The sequence below is a fragment of the Salmo salar genome, chromosome 12 (assembly GCF_965601325.2).
Source record: "Salmo salar chromosome 12, fSalSal1, whole genome shotgun sequence".
NCBI lineage: Eukaryota > Metazoa > Chordata > Actinopteri > Salmoniformes > Salmonidae > Salmo > Salmo salar.
In genome coordinates this window covers 60,037,531-60,057,088 of record NC_138302.1, presented here as the reverse complement: position 1 = coordinate 60,057,088, position 19,558 = coordinate 60,037,531, and the positions used below count along the sequence as shown (strand labels likewise).

At 40.9% G+C, this 19,558-nt stretch overlaps 2 protein-coding genes across 3 annotated transcripts in view; one reads left to right on the top strand and one right to left on the bottom strand.

Annotated features, from left to right (window-relative positions):
• slc2a11a (solute carrier family 2 member 11a) overlaps nucleotides 1-4,918 on the bottom strand; it is a 16,436-nt gene extending 11,518 nt beyond the window's left edge. The window contains exons 1-2 of one of the 2 annotated variants that reach the window (XM_014132291.3): nucleotides 4,850-4,918; nucleotides 3,905-3,975 (exon numbers count right to left, since the gene is read on the bottom strand). In XM_014132291.3, coding sequence (XP_013987766.1) covers nucleotides 3,905-3,975; nucleotides 4,850-4,886 — 108 coding nt within the window. In that variant the 5' untranslated portion in view covers nucleotides 4,887-4,918. Of the gene's footprint in view, nucleotides 1-363; nucleotides 508-3,904; nucleotides 3,976-4,849 lie in introns of those variants that run through there. The other variant, NM_001141793.1, reaches the window with a different exon arrangement.
• LOC106565349 (protransforming growth factor alpha) lies at nucleotides 3,575-19,558 on the top strand. Its single transcript, XM_014132350.3, has 6 exons — nucleotides 3,575-3,968; nucleotides 8,048-8,203; nucleotides 11,219-11,333; nucleotides 12,157-12,306; nucleotides 12,574-12,683; nucleotides 14,095-19,558. Exons 1-6 carry the CDS (start codon nucleotides 3,926-3,928, stop codon nucleotides 14,100-14,102), a joined length of 582 nt encoding a protein of 193 aa, XP_013987825.1. The 5' UTR covers nucleotides 3,575-3,925; the 3' UTR covers nucleotides 14,103-19,558.

Here is a 19,558-nt window from a genome sequence, read left to right as displayed (position 1 = left end):
AATAGTGCACAGTACTTAGCCACAGAGTATTGATTTACATAAGAGAATTAGGAGAAACATTGTGTTATGCCCCCAGTCCTATGTTTTCAGGTACTATTCGAAAAATAGGCAATGGGAACAACTGCACGAAAAGAAGAACATGCCAATAGTCAGAATAGTCTGACTAACTGGATAAATGTCAATAAACAAAAAAACACGTACACATATTACATTTTTCTAATGCATTTCTGTGACTATCATTATTTTCACATGGGGGAAAAAGTGCATTTTGCTAAAATAAGTTTAACGCGACACCAAACTACATTACACGGTCCATAACAAAAATATATAGCCTATTACGAAATAAAACCAAAATGACTGTACCTTCTTATCCACTCCAACATGCGACATAGCGAGTCGAAAATTATATTTTGTATTTTTAAGTAAAAATATAACAGCAGACCTATTCAAGTCTTTGCAAAATCCTTGAATCATACAGGTTGCCAGGACGCAGAGCGCAGGACTGTGGACATCACCGAACTCCCCAACCAACTGAAATACTGTATAAGTACAGTATCCACTCCCCCTGCACGTGTGTGTGTGTCACGTTTCGTGTGACACCCAACTCCTGTTATGTTAAGGGAGTGTTTAACCATTATATGAAATGTCAGGTTTATGTATAACGTTGACCTTAATGTGGGTGTTATCCTACTGTAGGTCTCATACAATACGTTGTTATTCTCTATACAATACCTCAGATATGGAATATGGATCGTCTCCCACTGGGCAGAGACGTAAATTCAACATGTACTCCACGCTGGTTCAACTGACGTGGAAAAAACATTGAATCAACCAGTGTGTGCCCAGTGGGCTGTTGCCTCAGATCAAATACGTAATGGCCTAGGCTATTCACCTGTCACCTCGCTCGAGTCATTTACCTATACTGTGGAATTTGTCTCATATTGTTCTCACAACATTGCAACATCATAAGCCTACAAAATGTTTGTATAGCAGTTTATTATTATATGCAACGTCTGTGCAGAATATCTGCCCAGTCTTTCTGGAAATCAACTTTCAGGCCGTGTAGCGACAACGAACATTACAGGTGCGTGCAGCTTGCTTGCTCTCGTCCAGTCGCCAACGTCCGATAACGTCATGCTGTCTGTCGATTTACAAATGCTGGACCATGTCTGGATCATGTTCAAACCAGACCTATAGCCTATACTCTCATTATGGGGCTGCATCTTTACTTCAAACGCACGTTCTTGCGCAAATGTCCAATTGACATCAATTTATGACATGTTGACGCTTGTGTAGCCTGTACGTCACCAAATGGAATTGAGGCATATACTATCATCATTCGTCATTGGCTACCATGATCAGCCTCTTCAAATGTCGCTGTCTAGCCAGCAGATGGTGCTGAATTGTAAGCCTATAAATTACTCCATAGGATGAGTCTTCAATACAATACTTCCAAGACACAACACAGTTCTAAAATACCAGGGTGGGTTGCACCAACATGAATTAACTCTTAAACTGTGTTAAATCAAGGTTTATCTATTAATCATGTTGCACAAAACTTTAAATCTAGTATGAAATTACTCCTAGTTAGATGTAAGCCTTCATCTAATTTTAAGTTTAATTTTCACAATGATTTTTTGTGGTCACTCTTGGCCACTATAGTGTACTATTTATTCTTGCCTGCCTTGAACACATTCAACTTTGAATTGATTAGCCCATCATGGACTGAATGGGTTTTTAGCTGTTCTCTCATTAACTTCCTGGTGGTAAATTAATGTACACTTTATATACAAAAGTATGTGGACACCCCAGCCACACCCATTGCTGACAGGTGCATAAAATCGAGCAAAAGAGAACCATTGCGCTCTCCCAAAAGCTTGGCTCGTGCGTAAAAGCCACACATTTAGAAAAATGAAGAGTTATAATGGGTTTGCTGTCAAAAATATGTTGCATAAAATGTCGTTTTTTTTACTGCATCAGGGATAGGGTACACAGACGTTTCGGCTTTACAGCCTTCTTCAGTCTACACACACAGCCATGCAATCTCCATAGACAAACACTGGAAGTAGAATGGCCTTACTGAAGAGCTCAGTGACTTTCAATGTGGCACTGTCATAGGATGCCACCTTTCCAACAAGTCAGTTCATCAAATGTTTGCCCTGTTAGAGCTGCCCCGGTCAACTATAAGTGCTGTTATTGTGAAGTGGAAACATCTAGGAGCAACAATGGCTCAGTCGTGAAGTGGTAGGCCACACAAGCTCTCAGAACAGGACCACCGAGTGCTGAAGCACGTAGCGCATAAAAATGGTCTGACCTTGGTTGCAACACTCACTACCGAGTTCCAATCTACCTTTGGAAGCAACGTCAGCACAATAATTATTAGTCTGGAGATGAAATGGGTTTCCATGGCCGAGCAGCCGCACACAAGCCTAAGATCACCACGAGCAATGACAAGCGTCGGCTGGAGTGGTGTAAAGCTCAACGCCATTGGTCTCCGGAGCCATGAAAACACGTTCTCTGGAGTGATGAATCACGCTTCACCATCTGGCAGTCCGACGGATGAATCTGGGTTTGGCGGATGCCAGGAGAATGCTACCTGCCCCAATGCATAGTGCCAACTGTAAAGTTGGGTGGAAGAGGAATAATGGGTCGGGCTAGGCCACTTAGTTCCAGTGAAGGGAAGTCTTAATGCTACAGCATACAATGGTATTCTAGACGATTCTGTGATTCCAAATTTGTGGCAACAGTTTGGAGAAGGCCCTTTCCTGTTTCAGCATGACAATGCCCCGTGCACAAAGCAAGGTCCATACAGAAACGGTTTGTCGAGATCGGTGTGGAAGAACTTGACTGGCCTGCACAGAGCCCTGACCTCAACCCCATCAAACACCTTTGGGATGAATTGGAACTCTGGCTGCAAGCCAGGCCTAATCGCCCAACATCAGAGAAAACTCTTGCTCTTGTGGCTGAATGGAAGCACATTTCCACCTCAATTTTCCAACGTGTAGTGGAATTCCTTCCCAGAAGAGAGGAGGCTGTTATAGCAGCAAAGGGGGACCAACTCCATATAATTGCCCATGATTTTGGAATGAGATGATTTTGGAATGAGATCTATGGGTGTTGTTGGATCAACATAAAGGGAGTGATTGCTCATCATCCTTTTATGTTTTATGCTGATTTGTGAAACTGTAATTGCCCTAGGCAGGCATAATCAGGCCTACAAAATTGAGCAATATGAAGTATGCATGAATTCTGGATAGTCCATCTGTACACCCACATATGGGTGCACTAGACCTAGGCTATACAGGCACTGCTCATATGAAAGCCACCACAAATTGAAATATGAAAGCTGGTAACTTGAAGATGGAGTTATCATAATGAAATTCCTGTGATGAGAGTAATTCTACAACATTCCCTAAAAACAAGCTATTTTAGGCAACTAGAAGTGAGCAATATTGATTTCTCTCTCCCTCCCTCCCTCCTCAGGGGAAACCATTGAAAGGATTATGTGTGAGAGCGTTTATTTAGACTGTGGAGGAGAGTGGAATTGTTTAGCGCTTGGAATAAACTTATCCGTTTAAACTGAAGAGAAATTAATCGAAACAACGTATTTGAAGACTTGTTAGTTGTTACGTTAAATTAATGATATATCAGACAAGGAAACTCAGCTTGCACATGGCACTGGAAATTAATCAAGTTGCGGAATAGCGACGCACTTGCATTTTTTTGCGAAATTTCTGAAGACTGTCAGTAGCCTATAGCCTAAGATACGCGGAAGGGGTTTTGTGATGGAAGAAGGATTTACTTCATTTTATACAAACACATTTCTCTCTCCTGACTGACCTATGCGAGCATATACAAATGTTTATAGACTTGAGCAAAGAACACTAGCATTTCGGAGGATTACCTTGACAAACATACAACCTTCATGATGAATCGGGCATTCTGGGATGTGATCTTTCTCATTACTGGTGAGTTCTATGAAGAAGAAAAAACAAACACAGTTGGTAAAATATTTGAAGGACTACAAGCGAAGTGTCAGAAAGTGGGAATGATTGTAAAATGTTATATGGGGGGGGTTAGTGAATTGGAATGTGTTATACCAGAAGGGGAAATGTCATTATGTCCTAATAGGGTTTGCGTCTGTGAACCTTTTTTCTTATTAATTAAGCCGCAACCAGGGGACCCACGCGGGCCTCAGTGACTAAGGTTTCCATGAAAAAGCGCGGGAAAACGAATAATTGAATTATAGAATGTAATCAGTAACCTCCATTTCCCCAATTTATCACATTTTAAGGAAGAGCATTATTTTAGTGAGCATCAGAAAGGTGAAAGCTGAGAACCCCAGGACTATAGGCTAGGCTAGCCTACCCTACTCTTACGCAGGAAGTCCGGTTTACAGTTGTGATTGTATATGACTCCAATTTGTGAATTATAACCATTGACAGGCTGCTCAGTGATATTTCTATGAGAAACAAAGATGGTACCAATGAGCCACCATTGATGTTTTATGTAGCGTGCATATGCTGCCAGTGCAGACCTATACATAGATTTCTAATGGCCTCATCCTTTTAGCAGGTGATACTTGACCCTCTTACTGTTATTGGCTGGTCAGTCACTCTGTGCGTCCCAAATGGTACCCTATTCCCTTGATCACGATTTACAGTTCCATTACATTATGCCTAAGTCATTGGTCTTCTGTACAGGGAGTTTTGCTAAGAGCCCCGACGCTTAATCGAAACATTAACACGCGTCACTTGCAGTATGGTTTTGGAAGCAATAAGGCCCCTTTTCTTTCATATCAGCGAGAAGTAATAATATATATTTTTTAAAAGGTTAAATTGGTACACACCTCGAATAGGGTTAGGGTAGTGTTTCGACACTGCCATATCTCCATGTCACAGCGTTTGTTTACGGAAGACAAGAGGCAATCACCTGCGCTATCAAGCATCCGGCAAACACCTGTGTGTAAGCTTAACTCGGGAAGTGTAGGTCAAGTGTAGTTTTGTCGGGTGGCGGCACCCAGGACCGAGTTTGAGAAACCCTGTCCTGCATTGTGCACATCTTTTGACCAGGGCTCGTAGGTCTCTGGGGTAAATCCATTTGAATTCAGACACTGTTTGACAGCATTCCTTTTGATTTAAACAAAACCTTCCATACATGTTTGCCCATGGAAGAAGTGGTCAGAAAGTACATTTTTGGACCTGAATGCCAAAACATTCAATAGATAAAGGTGTTCAAAGTTGACCCATTTTGCCTACCCCACCATACCCTGAAACATTCATGTCTTCATCACTGGAAAAGATTAATGGTTGAGTTTGATAACTTACAAAAGCTTACATTTAAAATCTTACAAACAGTGTTGTCAAACTATTTTATTATTTCTTGAGAAAAAGGTTCACATATGTTGCAGCTTAGACCATATTTCACAACATCTGAGGTTTTTGTGTTGTGCCCGCCATCGGTTGAGACACAACATGCTCTTGAATACAGGGTGGGTGTCATTTCAATCATAAAAAAATGATTTCCCTTAAGATCACTGCAATTTAGCTGCTACTTCATTTAAATGTAATTATAACTTCTAATTACTACCACAAAGATGGCTGCCGGTCCACCCACCGTTGAATGTCAAGTTAAATTGTCATGTCTATTCTGTCTATATTTCTATGATTTCGATATGTTTTCTATGGAGGGTTGACAGTTTGAATTTAAAACAGATATTCCCATTCAAGTCAATATTCTCTGATGTGTGGACCTCCAAATATTTCAATTTTATTCCCATTTTAGTACATTTATCAGCCACAACATGACACTGACCCTGTATTCAAGAGCATGTTGTGTCTCAAACGATAGCCAGCACAACACAAAAACCATAGATGATGTAAAATAGGGTCTAAGCTACAACATATGTGAATATGAAAAACATCTGAGTTTAGGCATTTTTTTTGGATAAAACTTTTTTTTAAAAGAAAGTACATTTTCACAGAAATGATAAAATACGTTGACAACCCTGTTCGCAGGCTTTTAAATGATATCAATCTCAACCATTTTATAATTTCCAGTGATGAAGACATGGATGTCTCAGGGTATGGTGGGGTATGCAACATGGGTGAACTTTGAGCACCTTCTATCTCCTTGAATGTTTTCTCATTCATGTTCAAAAAGTCACTTTCTGAGCACTTCTACAATGGGAAAATATGTATGGAAGGTTTCGTTCAAATCGAAAGGGGTGCTGTCAAAAAGTGATTCAATTCAAATTGATCTTACCCTCTTGTCAAAAGTAGTGCACTATGCACGGAATAGGGTGCCATTTGTGACGCAGCCTGCCTTGACACAGCATTCATTCACCGTCTCTCTCTCTGGGCTTTTTACCTTGTCACACTCAGTGTCCTTAGCAACATCAGGGACGTCACTCATTGACTGGCTGATGAAATGCTCAGTGGTTCTCCTCTCCTTCATAACCACCTGACACTGATTAACCTGTGTTATATGAGCAGTATGTTTTCAACCATTATTTGAATTGAACTGGAGAATCAAGCTCTAATTTGATACTCAGCACTTTCATTGTCATTGTCTGATATCTCCACATCACTGAATCTCGTCTCTCATTGGCTGCCTTTCAGAATTCTAATTGTGTGATGGCTCTCCGGGATCTGTCTATATTAAGACTATCCCAGCTTAGTCCCATTACAGACCCATTGTAGTGTGTCCATCCTTTCATCCCATTGTCATTCTTGAAATACGCAACACAAGCTGGTAAGAGGAAATCCAAACATAATGACAAATGGGAAAGTTGTGTGTGAGTTATGAGTACAGCACATGCCTCAGGATTCAACCCTCAATGGGCCCAATGCAACAGAAAAAGGGAAAGTGGCTAATTAAGGCCAAGAACTAGAAATAATATATAACACCATTTCAGTGCAATATTTGGTTAAGATCTCCTGGCAAGAGGCAAAAGCCCTCGCACAGAAGAGTCAGGTGGACACCCTATGCTCCCAAGGGGGCCAAGAGGTTTAAGTTAAGTAAGTCTGATATGTTAACATATAGTGGTTTGGCAACGGAAAACAAAAATCTGTGTTCTTAGGTAGTACCTTCATTTCAGTCAGCTTCTCTCTACTGAATAGGACTCTGGTTGATCAGTGGGGACATCATTAATATTGGGATCCATGAGTTGGGAAATGAGTTCTATTTTAACAGCAACAAGTCATTTGTAGACAGCTTGTTTCTCTGATTCAGTCAACTAAGTCACTTTGGACGAGAGCTGTTAGGTACCCCCCAAAAATGTAATAATTATACTGAACAAAAATATAAATGCAACATGTAAAGTGTTGGTCCCATGTTTCATGAGCTGAAATAAAAAATCTCATACATTTTCCATATGCACAAAAACCTTATTTCTCTCAAATGTTGTGTACAAATTTGTTTACATCCCTTTTAGTGAGCATTTCTCCTTTGCCAAGATAATCCATTCATCTGACAGGTGTGGCATATCAAGAAGCTGATTAAGCGGCATGATCATTACACAGGTGCACCTTGTGCTGGGGACAGTAAAATGCCACTCTAAAATGTGCAGTTTTGTCACACAACACAATGCCACAGATGTCTCAAGTTTTGAGGGGGCGTGCAATTGGCATACTGACTGCAGGAATGTCCACCAAAGGTGTTGCCAGAGAATGTTATCTTAATTTCTCTACTCTAAGCCACCTCCAACGTCGTTTTAGATGGAACCCATGTATTTGATACTATTCCACTCCAGCCATTACAACAAGCCTGTCCTCCCTAATTAAGGTGCCACCAACCGCCTATGCATTAGACATGGCAAAATGTATAGAATTGCAAGGAAATTAGCTTTAAAACTGCAATATTTTCTCTGCACCATTGACAAAACTCGTAGAATTGCAGGGGGGAAGGGGGTGCCTGAGTGGAAAAGTTTAGGAACCCCAGGCCTAGTGGGATCTTCTGCAATGTCCCAACAGTTTCTTTATCTGATCATGATTTAAAATCAGTACCGATTTGTATCCCTAAGCATTTCATCTGTTTCTTTTAACAGGGTCCCTCTTTACCTATGGAACCGGACAGGATAATTCTACTATTGCTACTAATTCTACTACGACCACCACCCCTCCTGTGACTACTACCACTGTAAACATTATGATATTTTCTACCACTACCAGCACCATTACTACAACCAACCTCCCAGTTAAAAGTAAGTGTGTGTGTGTGTTCGTGTGTGTATGTGTGTCTCTTCAGGTGACTGACAGTCTAAATATGAATGCCTCTACAAAACCTCTCTACAGGGTGCCCCAGAGAATCTTTCACCTCTTCAGACTCATTGACTGGTGCCAAAGTTAATTCAAGGCTTCTCTAGTGAAGAGTCAGATGGCTACATAAAATGCCTTACAAAAGTGGACACATACAGACATTGTGCTGCACATGAATGAATTAGTCAAATTTTTATATGAATCTAGTCCTCTGTTTGGATAGAAAGTAGCCAGTGTGGCAGACATCAAACAACGCTAAAATAAAAATCCTGTAGCTTCATTCCCAGGCGACCACCTATCACATTTCAGTCATTATCTGTGAGTCACCACAAAATCCAGAAATGCCCTAATGGCATTTTGACCATAGGGGGCCATTTGGGATGCTGCCAGAGGGGCTGAGGAGTAGCTGGGGCAGATACCTAAGGGGAGAACAGAGAGCTTTTTACAGGCTCTGAAAGAGGGAGAGGAGAAGGGACAATGCATGTAGGCTGGAATCCAACCGGCCATTTACCAATGGAATGGAGTGTGTGACGGTCGGCTGTAATGCAACCGTCCATCTCTCTGTTCATCCTCCCTCTCTCTCTCTTACTCACTCCCTCTTTCTCTGAATGTCACATTGTGGCATCTGTTTTGGCTGCCTGAGAAAAGATACTCAAACTTTTGTTTGGGCCAGTCCAGTTGGAATTTGGAACTCATTGTAGAGTTGATGAGTAAGAAATTCGTCCAGACTCTGTAATTTGGTTACTGTGTTCCTCCTGAGTCTTGACCCCCTTCAGCTCATTCCAATGTTCATTTATTTCAGGAGATTCATTCTGTTATTCCAGCATCGTTTGTCCATAATAAATCACGTTTGATTGGATGTAAAGGAAAGAGGCAGGAGAGGGATGGGGGGGCTGTGTCTGAAAAGGTTACTAGCTGTCAAATCCTTGCCTCCTCCGTCCTTATTTCCTGAAGTCCTCTCAAAGCTCAATGGAGGAGAGGTCTGAAGAAGGGACCTTTTTGATCTTCTCCTCAAATGCACTTTGAGAGTAATTCAGAAATCAAAGGAGGAAGCAAGGATTTGACGGGTATCTTTTCAGACAAAGCCCTGGAATGAAAAGGGTGTGGATTTTACTCCTTGGCTTCAGGGATGTGCTTTCTCCAGACATCTAATGGGTTTGATGATGGACAGACTTGTTGTTTGCTGTGTCGTGGCACTGGGGATTTGATTGGGGTTTAACTTGTCCCTTTGCATGAGACACATCTTAATGCATGGTTGTCCCTCGGAGGGCCTTGTCCCTGACATTAGCCATGACAAAACCCAAGTCACTCAGAGGTAACAAAAGAAGTACAGTGCCTTCAGAAAGTATTCATTCCCCTTGACTTATTCCATATTTTGTTGTGTTACAGCCTGAATTCAAAATGGGTGAGAAACATTTATTTAATCCATCTACACACATTACCCCATAATGACAAAGTGAAAATAGGTTTTTAGAAAGTGTTGATAATTTATTGAAAATGAAATACCAAAATAACGTATTTACATAAGTATTCACACCCCTGAGTCAATACATGTTAGAATCACCTTTGGAAGCATTACAGCTGAGTTTTTGTGGGTAAGTCTCTAGGAGTATTGCACATCTGGATTGTACAATATTTGGCTTTTTTTAAATTTATTTTTATTCTTAAAGCTCTGTCAAATTGGTTGATCATTGCTAGACGACCATTTTCAAGTCTTGCCATAGGTTTTCAAGCAGATTTAAGTCAAAACTGTAACTCGGCCACTCAGGAACATTCAGTGTCTTGATAATCAACTCCAGTGTCGATTTGACTTTGTGTTTTAGGGTATTGTCCTGCTGAAAGGTGAATTCATCTCTGTGTCTGGTAGAAAGCAGACTGAAACAGGTTTTCCTCTAGGATTTTGCCTGTCCTTAGCTCTTTTCAGTTTATTTATTTATCCTGAAAAACTCCCCAGTCCTTAACGATTACAAGCATACCCATAACATGATGCAGCCACCACTATGCTTGAAAATATGGAGAGTGGTACTCAGTAATGTGTTGTATTGGATTTTCCCCAAACATTACTTTTTGTCCTGAATACAAAGTGTTAATCGCTTTGTCAATTATCTTTGTATTACTTTAGTGCCTTGTTGCAAACTGGATGCATGTTTTGGAATATTTTTTATTCTGTACTTCCTTCTTTTCACTCTGTCAATTAAGTTAGCATTGTGGAGTAACTACAATGTTGTTGATCCATCCTCAGTTTTCTCCTATTACAGCCGTTAAACTCTGTAACTGTTTTAAAGTCACTATTGGCATCATGGTGAAATCCCTGAGCGGTTTCCTTCCCCTCCGGCAACTGAGTTAGGAAGGACGCCTACATTTTTGTAGTGACTGGGTGTTTTGATACACCATCCAAAGTATAATTAATAACTTCACCATGCTCAGAGGGATAGTCAATGTTTGCTTTTTACCCATCAACCAATAGGTGCCCTTTGTAAAGCATTGGAAAACCTCCCTGGTCTTTGTGGTTGAATCTGTGTTTGAAATTCACTGCTCGACTGAGGGATCTTACAGATAATTGTATGTGTGGGGTACAGGGCTGAGGTAGTCAAAAATCATGTTAAACACTATTATTGCACACAGAGTGAGTCCATGCAACTTTATTATGTGACTTGGTAAGAACATTTTTACTCCTGAACTTATTTAGGCCTGCCATAACAAAGGGGTTGAATACTTACTGACTCAAGCTTTTCAGTTTATTAAATGATTTTGTAAAAATGTCTAAAACATAATTCCACTTTGACATTATGGGGTATTGTCTGTAGGCCAGTGGCAAATGTAATCAATTTTAAATTCAGGCTGTAAGACAACAAAATGTGGAAAAAGTCAAGGGTGTGAATACTTTCTGAATCACTGTAAGTTTCCTCTGCCTCAGGGCCTTGAAAAATGTCCATATGTATCTCCTGTCTCTGACTCAGAGTTTGTGGCAGCAGCTGTTCGATCACACTTCGATGACTGTCCTGACTCGCACAGCCACTTCTGTTTCCATGGCACCTGTCGTTTCCTGATTCTGGAGGAGACGCCTGCATGTGTGTAAGTTCAACTTCCTGTCCTGTAGTGCAGAAAATGTAAGGATCTCTCTCTCTCTCTCGCTCTCGCTCTCGCTCTCGCTCTCTCTCTCTCTCTCTCTCGTCCCACAGTCGTCATTATTTCAATATCCAATTAATCATTGTGTAACTCTGTCTGTATGGGAAATTGTTATTCGATAGTCATGAACTTGTGACCTGTCCTTGCTGGTGTGCAGTCACAACATAGCTTATGTCCTAATTATTCTATTTTGAGTGGTCCATCTCCAGTTATTAGGAGTTATCGAGGTTAACCCACCCAGTTCTAATGTCTGTGACTGACGGTTGAACAGCTCTTTCACACTCCTCAGAACAATATGTGTTTAGGATCTGTTCTGCCAGTGCTCTGTTTGTACACGGATTCGCTGCAGTTCATAGAGCTGGTCTAAGCATGATGCAAATTGCACTGGCTTATGGAATTAGAGAGCGGCAGTTCACTTCTATCTGACTGAGCAGAGTAGAGAACTCCCTCCAGGATTAGGGTCTTTGACCTAAACCCTTTACTAAATAGCTTTTTAGTAGTGAATCCTTGAGACCCTTTTTTGGCATGTTCATAATACGAAGGGTATTGTGTGGTTGTTTATCTGATGCAGAATAGTTTTGCAGACTGAACTTCACTACTACCTAATATTTCTAAAACTTAGGCCTACTAATTCTACTTCAACAATATATTTATAGATGTTATTTATTGCTGTGGTCTCTCCATTCCAAATGGAGTCTGTGAATTTGTCAAACACCCATGAAGGATCAAGTCCATGTCTAATGTCCTTTCTCCTCTCCATGTTGGACAGGTGTCACCAAGGCTTTGTAGGGATGCGATGCGAGCACGCCGACCTGCTAGCCGTGGTGGCCACCAATCACAGGCAACAGACAGTTGCCACGGCGCTAGTGCTGTGTGTGATTGGCTGTGTCTTGACGATGCTGCTCTGTACACTTTTACAGTAAGTACATCATGTTATATCTTGATTCTGGTCAATTGGAAGAACACAAGTGAACAGAAATGTCACCATGACACTGCCCGTTCACTGAGCCTACATACTTGATTGGGTAGACATCGGCGTCATCACATAGTTGATTAAGCAATCCTACTGCCCATGCTACCATGAGTTTGTTCATAAAGTAAGATTAAACCCTGCAGTTATACTGATAGTCTTTATAGAGGTTAATGAATACGTTGACCTGTAATTGAAACATGTCCTCTCTCCCAGTTGCTGGTGGAGGCAGGACGGTTTGGGGCGGAGGCACAGACTCCACTGTGCCCCAGAGAAACCAGGCAGTAGGCTGAAGGGCCGAGGTCCCTGCTGTCACTCTGAAAGTGGTACAGACTTCCTTTTTAACTTTTGCCTAGTTTGTCTACATTTCACATTCCAAACTATCATCAAGTTTGAAATGGGAAACTACAGGGGTGTATTCATTACATCTTGCAATGGAAACCAAAAGGAAGCAAGCGGAACGAAATGGTAGGGACCTACCTGAATTTGTCCAACAGAAACTCTCGTTTTTGTTGCAAATTTTTTTCTGTTTGGAGTACACTGTTTTGCAACAGAAACGGTACAAAGAATACACCCCAGGGGTTCTAATTATGATAATCGGTAAGGGGTATTTTTGTAATCGACTGGAGAAGGTAGCTATGAGCCCTTAAGGTAGGTTTAATGGCCTACTGTGTCCTAGCTGCTGAAGCATACTGAAGCTTTTCGCTGTGCATTTAGGACCCATCTGGTTTGATCGTGACGTTATTAGAGGCTCATGCTGTCAGACCTAATGTATAGGAACCATTGAGGTGTTGCTGACACTGTTGTAGCTAATTGATGTTTCCTGTCCTTGACATCCATTGACATGTAGATCTCACTTGGGGAGCTACTCTAGCTCTTCTAAAGGGTTATGAGAACACTACGCTGAGATCATAAAGACAGCAAAATTCAGTCTTGACCATATCAGAACAGGGTTCTCTTTAGATCTATTAGTTACAGTGAATCTTTTCAAAGATATGCTTACTACTGTACTCGACCTCACCCTATATGAACTTTGAATGTTCTTGACTCGTGTTTTTTGGGAAGTACACACTAATAACATGATCACACCCAGACCGCAATGTCAATCAAATAATAAAGTACTTTCCTCGATAGATACTGTAGTTAGATGCTTGAAAGACTCAGTAAATACAGTGTTCTCTCTTAACCAGCAGTGGCATGCTATGGGTCTATCCGATGCTTATGCAAACCCAGGACCAATATTTCCTTAACTTCTGCCCCCTCGTGTAAGTTTCATATATCATGTAGAAATTTAGACTTCTTCTGAAACACAATTTTAGATTATTAGCTACTTTTCTGATTTAATTTAATGACTTTTTCTGTTTCTACTTTGTCCACTGTCAGATCACGTCCCTTATTCAGAAGGTACCATTGGAGCTGTGTTTTGTTGTCAATCCTATTTTAGATGTTCTAGATTTTAGACTCTAGCTCTGTTTGGTGGGATAGTGTTTTTTTTGTAGTCCTGATCTGAGGTTATACATACAATTGTTGGAAACTGATCTCTCGTTTTAAAAGAGGGATGAGACAATTGTCATGGAATCATCCCCAGACCTTATGTGCATTGAGTAGAACGTAGAGTGACTTTGAGCTTGACTTCCAAGTCTCCATACCACATTGTCATCATGGAAGTTTCTACGAAAGGGGTTGTTTTCATTTCCTTATTTTCTGAAACTTTTTTTATCTATCATTTCCCCTCAGTGGTTTGAGAGAGAAAACGCTGCTTGGATCGCCAGGGATTTTCACGATGGGCTGCCTTCTCTTCCCATCTGTCCATTCGACCCTAATGCCTGCTGGGACTACTATGGACTACACACAAGATGGCATCAGACACCCTGGCTATTAACATCCTCATAAGACTGAAAGGGGTATCTTTATTACCAGACCAAGGGAAGTTGAATGTTATATTTGATGTCATATTCTCCACAGACCGGGATTTACAGAACCTCAGCACACTTGGAATACTGTGATCTCACTACTGTTTTAATGCATGGAGAGAAGAGAGGGAAACTGACCTGTCAGAAACACGGAACTCTCCCGAAGATCTCTCTGGAACCTGACGTGAGGAGATCCCATCAGTGTGACATAATGACTGTAATAATAATGATGCCAAGGACATGGTCGGGAACATACAGCCCATGCTGGACATAACTAGACAAAATACTTGCAGTCCTCTGAGGATTTTGGAGCAGGAGAGCAACTATTTATTTCAGATTTGGATTTGAGGGATAACTTTGTTTAATTCACTTGAACTCAGAGGAACTCAACATTCTCTCTCTTTATCACTTTTAAAAATCTACACAAGCTAAACACTATATAATAATCCCAATTTAAAGCACACAGAGATTTTTAAGGTGGGGCAAGAGTGTTTAAGTTTCTGTTTTTCAGCAAGGGATATTGACATGCCTCACCTGACAAAAATGGGAGAGTCCCAGTAGCAATATCTTTTTAACCCCACTGTGGATTAAGGACCAATGGTGGGACTTGGACATAGTAATGGGAGAGATTTTGTTTGGATTAAATACATGCAAAAGAGTAGATTTTAAGAGGACTGTGAAGCATCCAAGGCATTGCCAACCAATAGTCCGTAGTAACTTGTAAAACAAGTAATATACCACCATAAATTAGTATTCCTGATGAGTCTTGCATTGCCATTGCACCTCAGATGTAGTGTTTGTTGTTTCTGTCCATTCCTGCACAAAACCTGCATTACATTTAGGTTTCTAAGTGAGTGATGCACAGACTTTGTTGTGTTCTAACACTTTTATGCACATGCATGCAGTGTTGGGGGTAAAGCGTTACAAAAGTAACGTGCAAGGTAATCAGATTATTTTATGAGTAATGGAGTTAAGTAATGTTACTTTTTCAAACTGGGTAATATTATGATTTTGTCAAACTCGTGCGTTACTTTCAGAATCATCTCTCTACCGGGTGCGTGTTTCCATGATCCGATCTCGACTCGTTTCCTCATTTAGTTCTCGAACAGGCGGAGAAATCATGACAGCTGCTGTCCATATAAATGTATAGAGGGCGCACATCTGATCTTTGCCAGTGATCTCTTCCTTCTAGTGACAAGTATGCCCTTTATACATCTCTATGGGTCCATGTACCCGACGTGTGGTCTATAACCAAAACTGGCGGCTTGAGAGAAAGATTTTGAATGAAAAGATAGGAAATGTGTACAGATATTTGGCTTACAATGCATTCGGAAAGTATTCAGACCCCTTAACTTTTTCTACATTTTGTTATGTTACAGTCTTATTCTAAAATTCATTTAAATAGTTTTTTTCCCTCATCAGTCTACACACAATACCCCATAATGACAAAGCAAAAACAGGCTTTAAGAAATGTTCAATATTTTATTACAAATAAACAACTGAAATTTGACATTTACATAAGTATTCAGACCGTTTACTCAGTACTTTGTTGAAGCACCTTTGGCAGCGATTACAGCCTCAAGTCTTCTTGGGTATGACTACAAGCTTGGCACACCTGTATTTGGGGAGTTTCTCCCATTCTTCTCTGCAGATCCTCTCAAGTTCTGTCAGGATGGAAGGGGAGCGTCGCTGCACAGCTATTTTCAGGTCTCTCCAGAGATGTTAGATCGGGTTCAAGTCCGGGCTCTGGCTGGGCCACTCAAGGACATTGAGACTTTTCCCGAAGCCACACCTGCGTTGTCTTGGCTGTGTGCTTAGGGTTGTTGTCCTGTTGGAAGGTGAACCTTCGCCCCACTCTAAGGTCCTGAGCACTCTGCAGCAGGTTTTCATCAAGGATCTTCCTATACTTCGTTCATCTTTCCCTTGATCTTGACTAGTCTCCCAGTCCCTGCCACGGAAAAACATCCCCACAGCATGATGCTGCAACCACCATGATTTACCGTAGGGATGGTGCCAGGTTTACTTCAGACGTGACTCTTGGCATTCAGGCCAAAGAGTTCAATCTTGGTTTCATCAGACCAGAGAATCTTGTTTCTCATGGTCTGAGAGTCCTTTAGGTGCCTTTTGGCAAAATCCAAGCTGGCTGTCGTGTGCCTTTTTACTGAGGAGTGGCTTCCGTCTGGCCACTCTACCATAAAGGCTTGATTGGTGGAGTGCTGCAAAGATGGTTGTCCTTCTGGAACATTCTCCCATCTCCACAGAGGAGCTCTGGAGCTCTGTCAGAGTGTCCATTGGGTTCTTGGTCACATCCTTCACCAAGGCCCTTCTTCCCTGATTTCTCAGTTTGACCGGGCAGCCAGCTCTAGGAAGAGTCTTGGAAGTTCCAAGCTTCTTCCATTTAATAATTATGGAGGCCACTGTGTTCTTGGGGATCTTCAATGCTGCAGAAATGTTTTGGTACCCTTCCCCAGATCTGTGCCTCGACACAATCCTGTTTAGGACAATTCCTTCAACCTCATGGCTTGGTTTTTGCTCTGACATGCACTGTCAACTGTGGGACCTCATATAGATAGGTGTGTACCTTTCCAAATCATATCCAATCAATTTAATTTACCACAGGTGGACTCCAATCAAGTTGTAGAAACACCTCAAGAATGATCAATGGAAACAGGATGCACCTGAGCACAATTTTGAGTCTCATAGAAAAGGGTCTGAATACTTATGTAAGTTGCTATTTCCAAGAACCTGTATTTGATTTGTCATTATGGGGTATTGTGTGTAGATTGAGACATTGTTATATATATATTTTTTACACCTTTTAGAATAGGGCTGGAACGTAACAAAATGTGGATAAAGTCAAGGAGTTTGAATTCTTTATGTATGCACTGTATATGGCTAATTAAGCAGCCCATATATAGCTCAGACTAGCAAAGGAAAGCAGTGCCACCGATGAAAGGAGTAACTAGTAATCAAACCTGAGTTAGGAAGTAGTTTGTCTTTGGTAGAGCGCGTGCGGCTCACCTTGCTCACTCCGACAGACAGACAAACAAACAGTTAATTTTGAGATTTTTTTTTCATGATATGAACAAAGTTATATAACTACTAATATAACGTGTTACTTTCCACACAAAGTGTAAAGTAACATGTTAATATAGCTACTAAAAGTACTATATTGCATTTTAACATCAACACTGCATACATGTTACTGAGAACATTGTATGCATGCGATTCTTCTCGTGACTTTTTCTAGACATACACTTCATTGTATAGTAATGTTTTCTTAGGGTAGACTACATAGCACGTTTGCTCACTACTTCAAAGCACACTTCTGCACTTAAGTTGCGGTCCCTTCACTTGTGAAAGATGCCAAATGCACCTGAAGATCTTACATGTCTGATAGAGCTCAGTTACACATGCAGCGACACATGCTATAGAGCACATCCACCTATGCGTGCATACACAAAATGCACTGTTTCTATATATGAAACAAATATGACAACACAGTATTTATATTATTGCACCCCACAAATATGCACAAACAGAGCTTTTAGCTAGAATGTGTTGTTTTACAACTGTAAATTGTGGTTTAAGAGGAGAGAACATATGATGGGAATAGAGAGCTGAAGCATCTGAATGGCGATTTTTGTACAGTTCTGGAAAAAAATAAACATACAAAAGAATTGTGAATTGCTGAAATACAAATACTTGAGGGGGAGTAAGTAGGGTTGAATACCTGCTCTATATTTATTTATAAATGTGTGTATTCAATTTAGACATTTTGGCTATGCTTATTATTCCATAAGCCTACAAAATTCAATTTGATTAAATGAAAGCAGTCAGAAACCACATTATATTTTGAACTTTCAGGTGCATGAAAAATGTGCAAGAGATGGTAAAAGAGATTCGAATAAGGAGGGAAAGTTAGAGGGGGTGAAATAAAATGTATGAATGAGACAGGGACTTGGCTAACCCTTTTCCATTGTATTGTGAATATTTTGTTTAGAAGCCTCAATACAACAGTTTGTGTCCCAGATATTACTCGTGTTTTTCTGTTAACAACATCTGGTTATGAACTGAAAATGAGATTTCAAGCAACAATATCTGTGTATACAGTGAAAGTTGATGGTCATGTAGGTAAGCATGGACAACACACGTACTGAACAATGTAAAGTTGTAAACTATACAAATGAAATACACTACAGGACCAAAAGTATGTGGACACCCCTTCAAATTAGTGGATTCGGCTATTTCTGGTACACTTGTTGCGGACACAGCCATGGAATCTACATAACAAACATTGCCAGTAGAATGGCTTTACTGAAGAGCTCAGTGACTTTCAATGTGACACAGTCAAAGGATGTCACCTTTCCAACAAGTCAGTTCATCAAATTTCTGCCCTTCTAGAGCGGCCCCGGTCAACTGTAAGTGCTGTTACTGTTCACCATCTGGCAGTCCAACAGACAAATCCGGGTTTGGCGGATGACAGGAGAACGCTACCTATCTGAATGCATAGTGCCAACTGTAAAGTTTGGTGGAGGAGGAATAATGGTCTGGGGCTGTTTTTCATGGTCCAGCCTAGGCCCTTTAGTTCCAGTGAAGGGGAAACAACGCTACACCATACACTGACATTCTAGACAATACTGTGCTTCTAACTTTGTGGCAACAGTTTGGAGAAGTTCCTTTCCTCTTTCAGCATGACAATGCCACCTTGCAGAAAGCGAGGTCCATTCAGAAATGGTTTGTTGAGATCGGTGTGGAAGAACTTGACTGGCCTGTACAGAGCCCTGACCTCAACCTCATCGAACACCTTTGAGATGAATTGGAACGCCGACTGCAGGCCAAGCCTAATCGCCCAACATCAGTGCCCGACCTCACTAATGCTCTTGTAGCTGAATGGAAGCAAGTCCCTTCAGCAATGTTTTAACATGTAGTGGAAAGCCTTCCCAGACGAGTGGAGGCTGTTATAGCAGCAAAGGGGGGACCAACTCCATATTAATGCCCGTGATTTTGGAATGCGACGTTCGACAAGCAGGTCTCCACATACTTTTGGTCATGTAGTGTATAATCCATGTACACTTTTTATTTTGAAGAGAATAAGGATAATGGACTGTACAGTGCATAACAGTTGTATTGACAATGTGAGTCTAACTGCAGACTTTACCTTGTCAATTATAAACTTTTTGGATCTTCATCAACAGTACAACTTTTCTGGATATTCTCGTGTGAACTAACCAGTTGTATGATGTTGTAATGTCCTTGACTTGTATGGATGTTTATTTCTTTTTCAA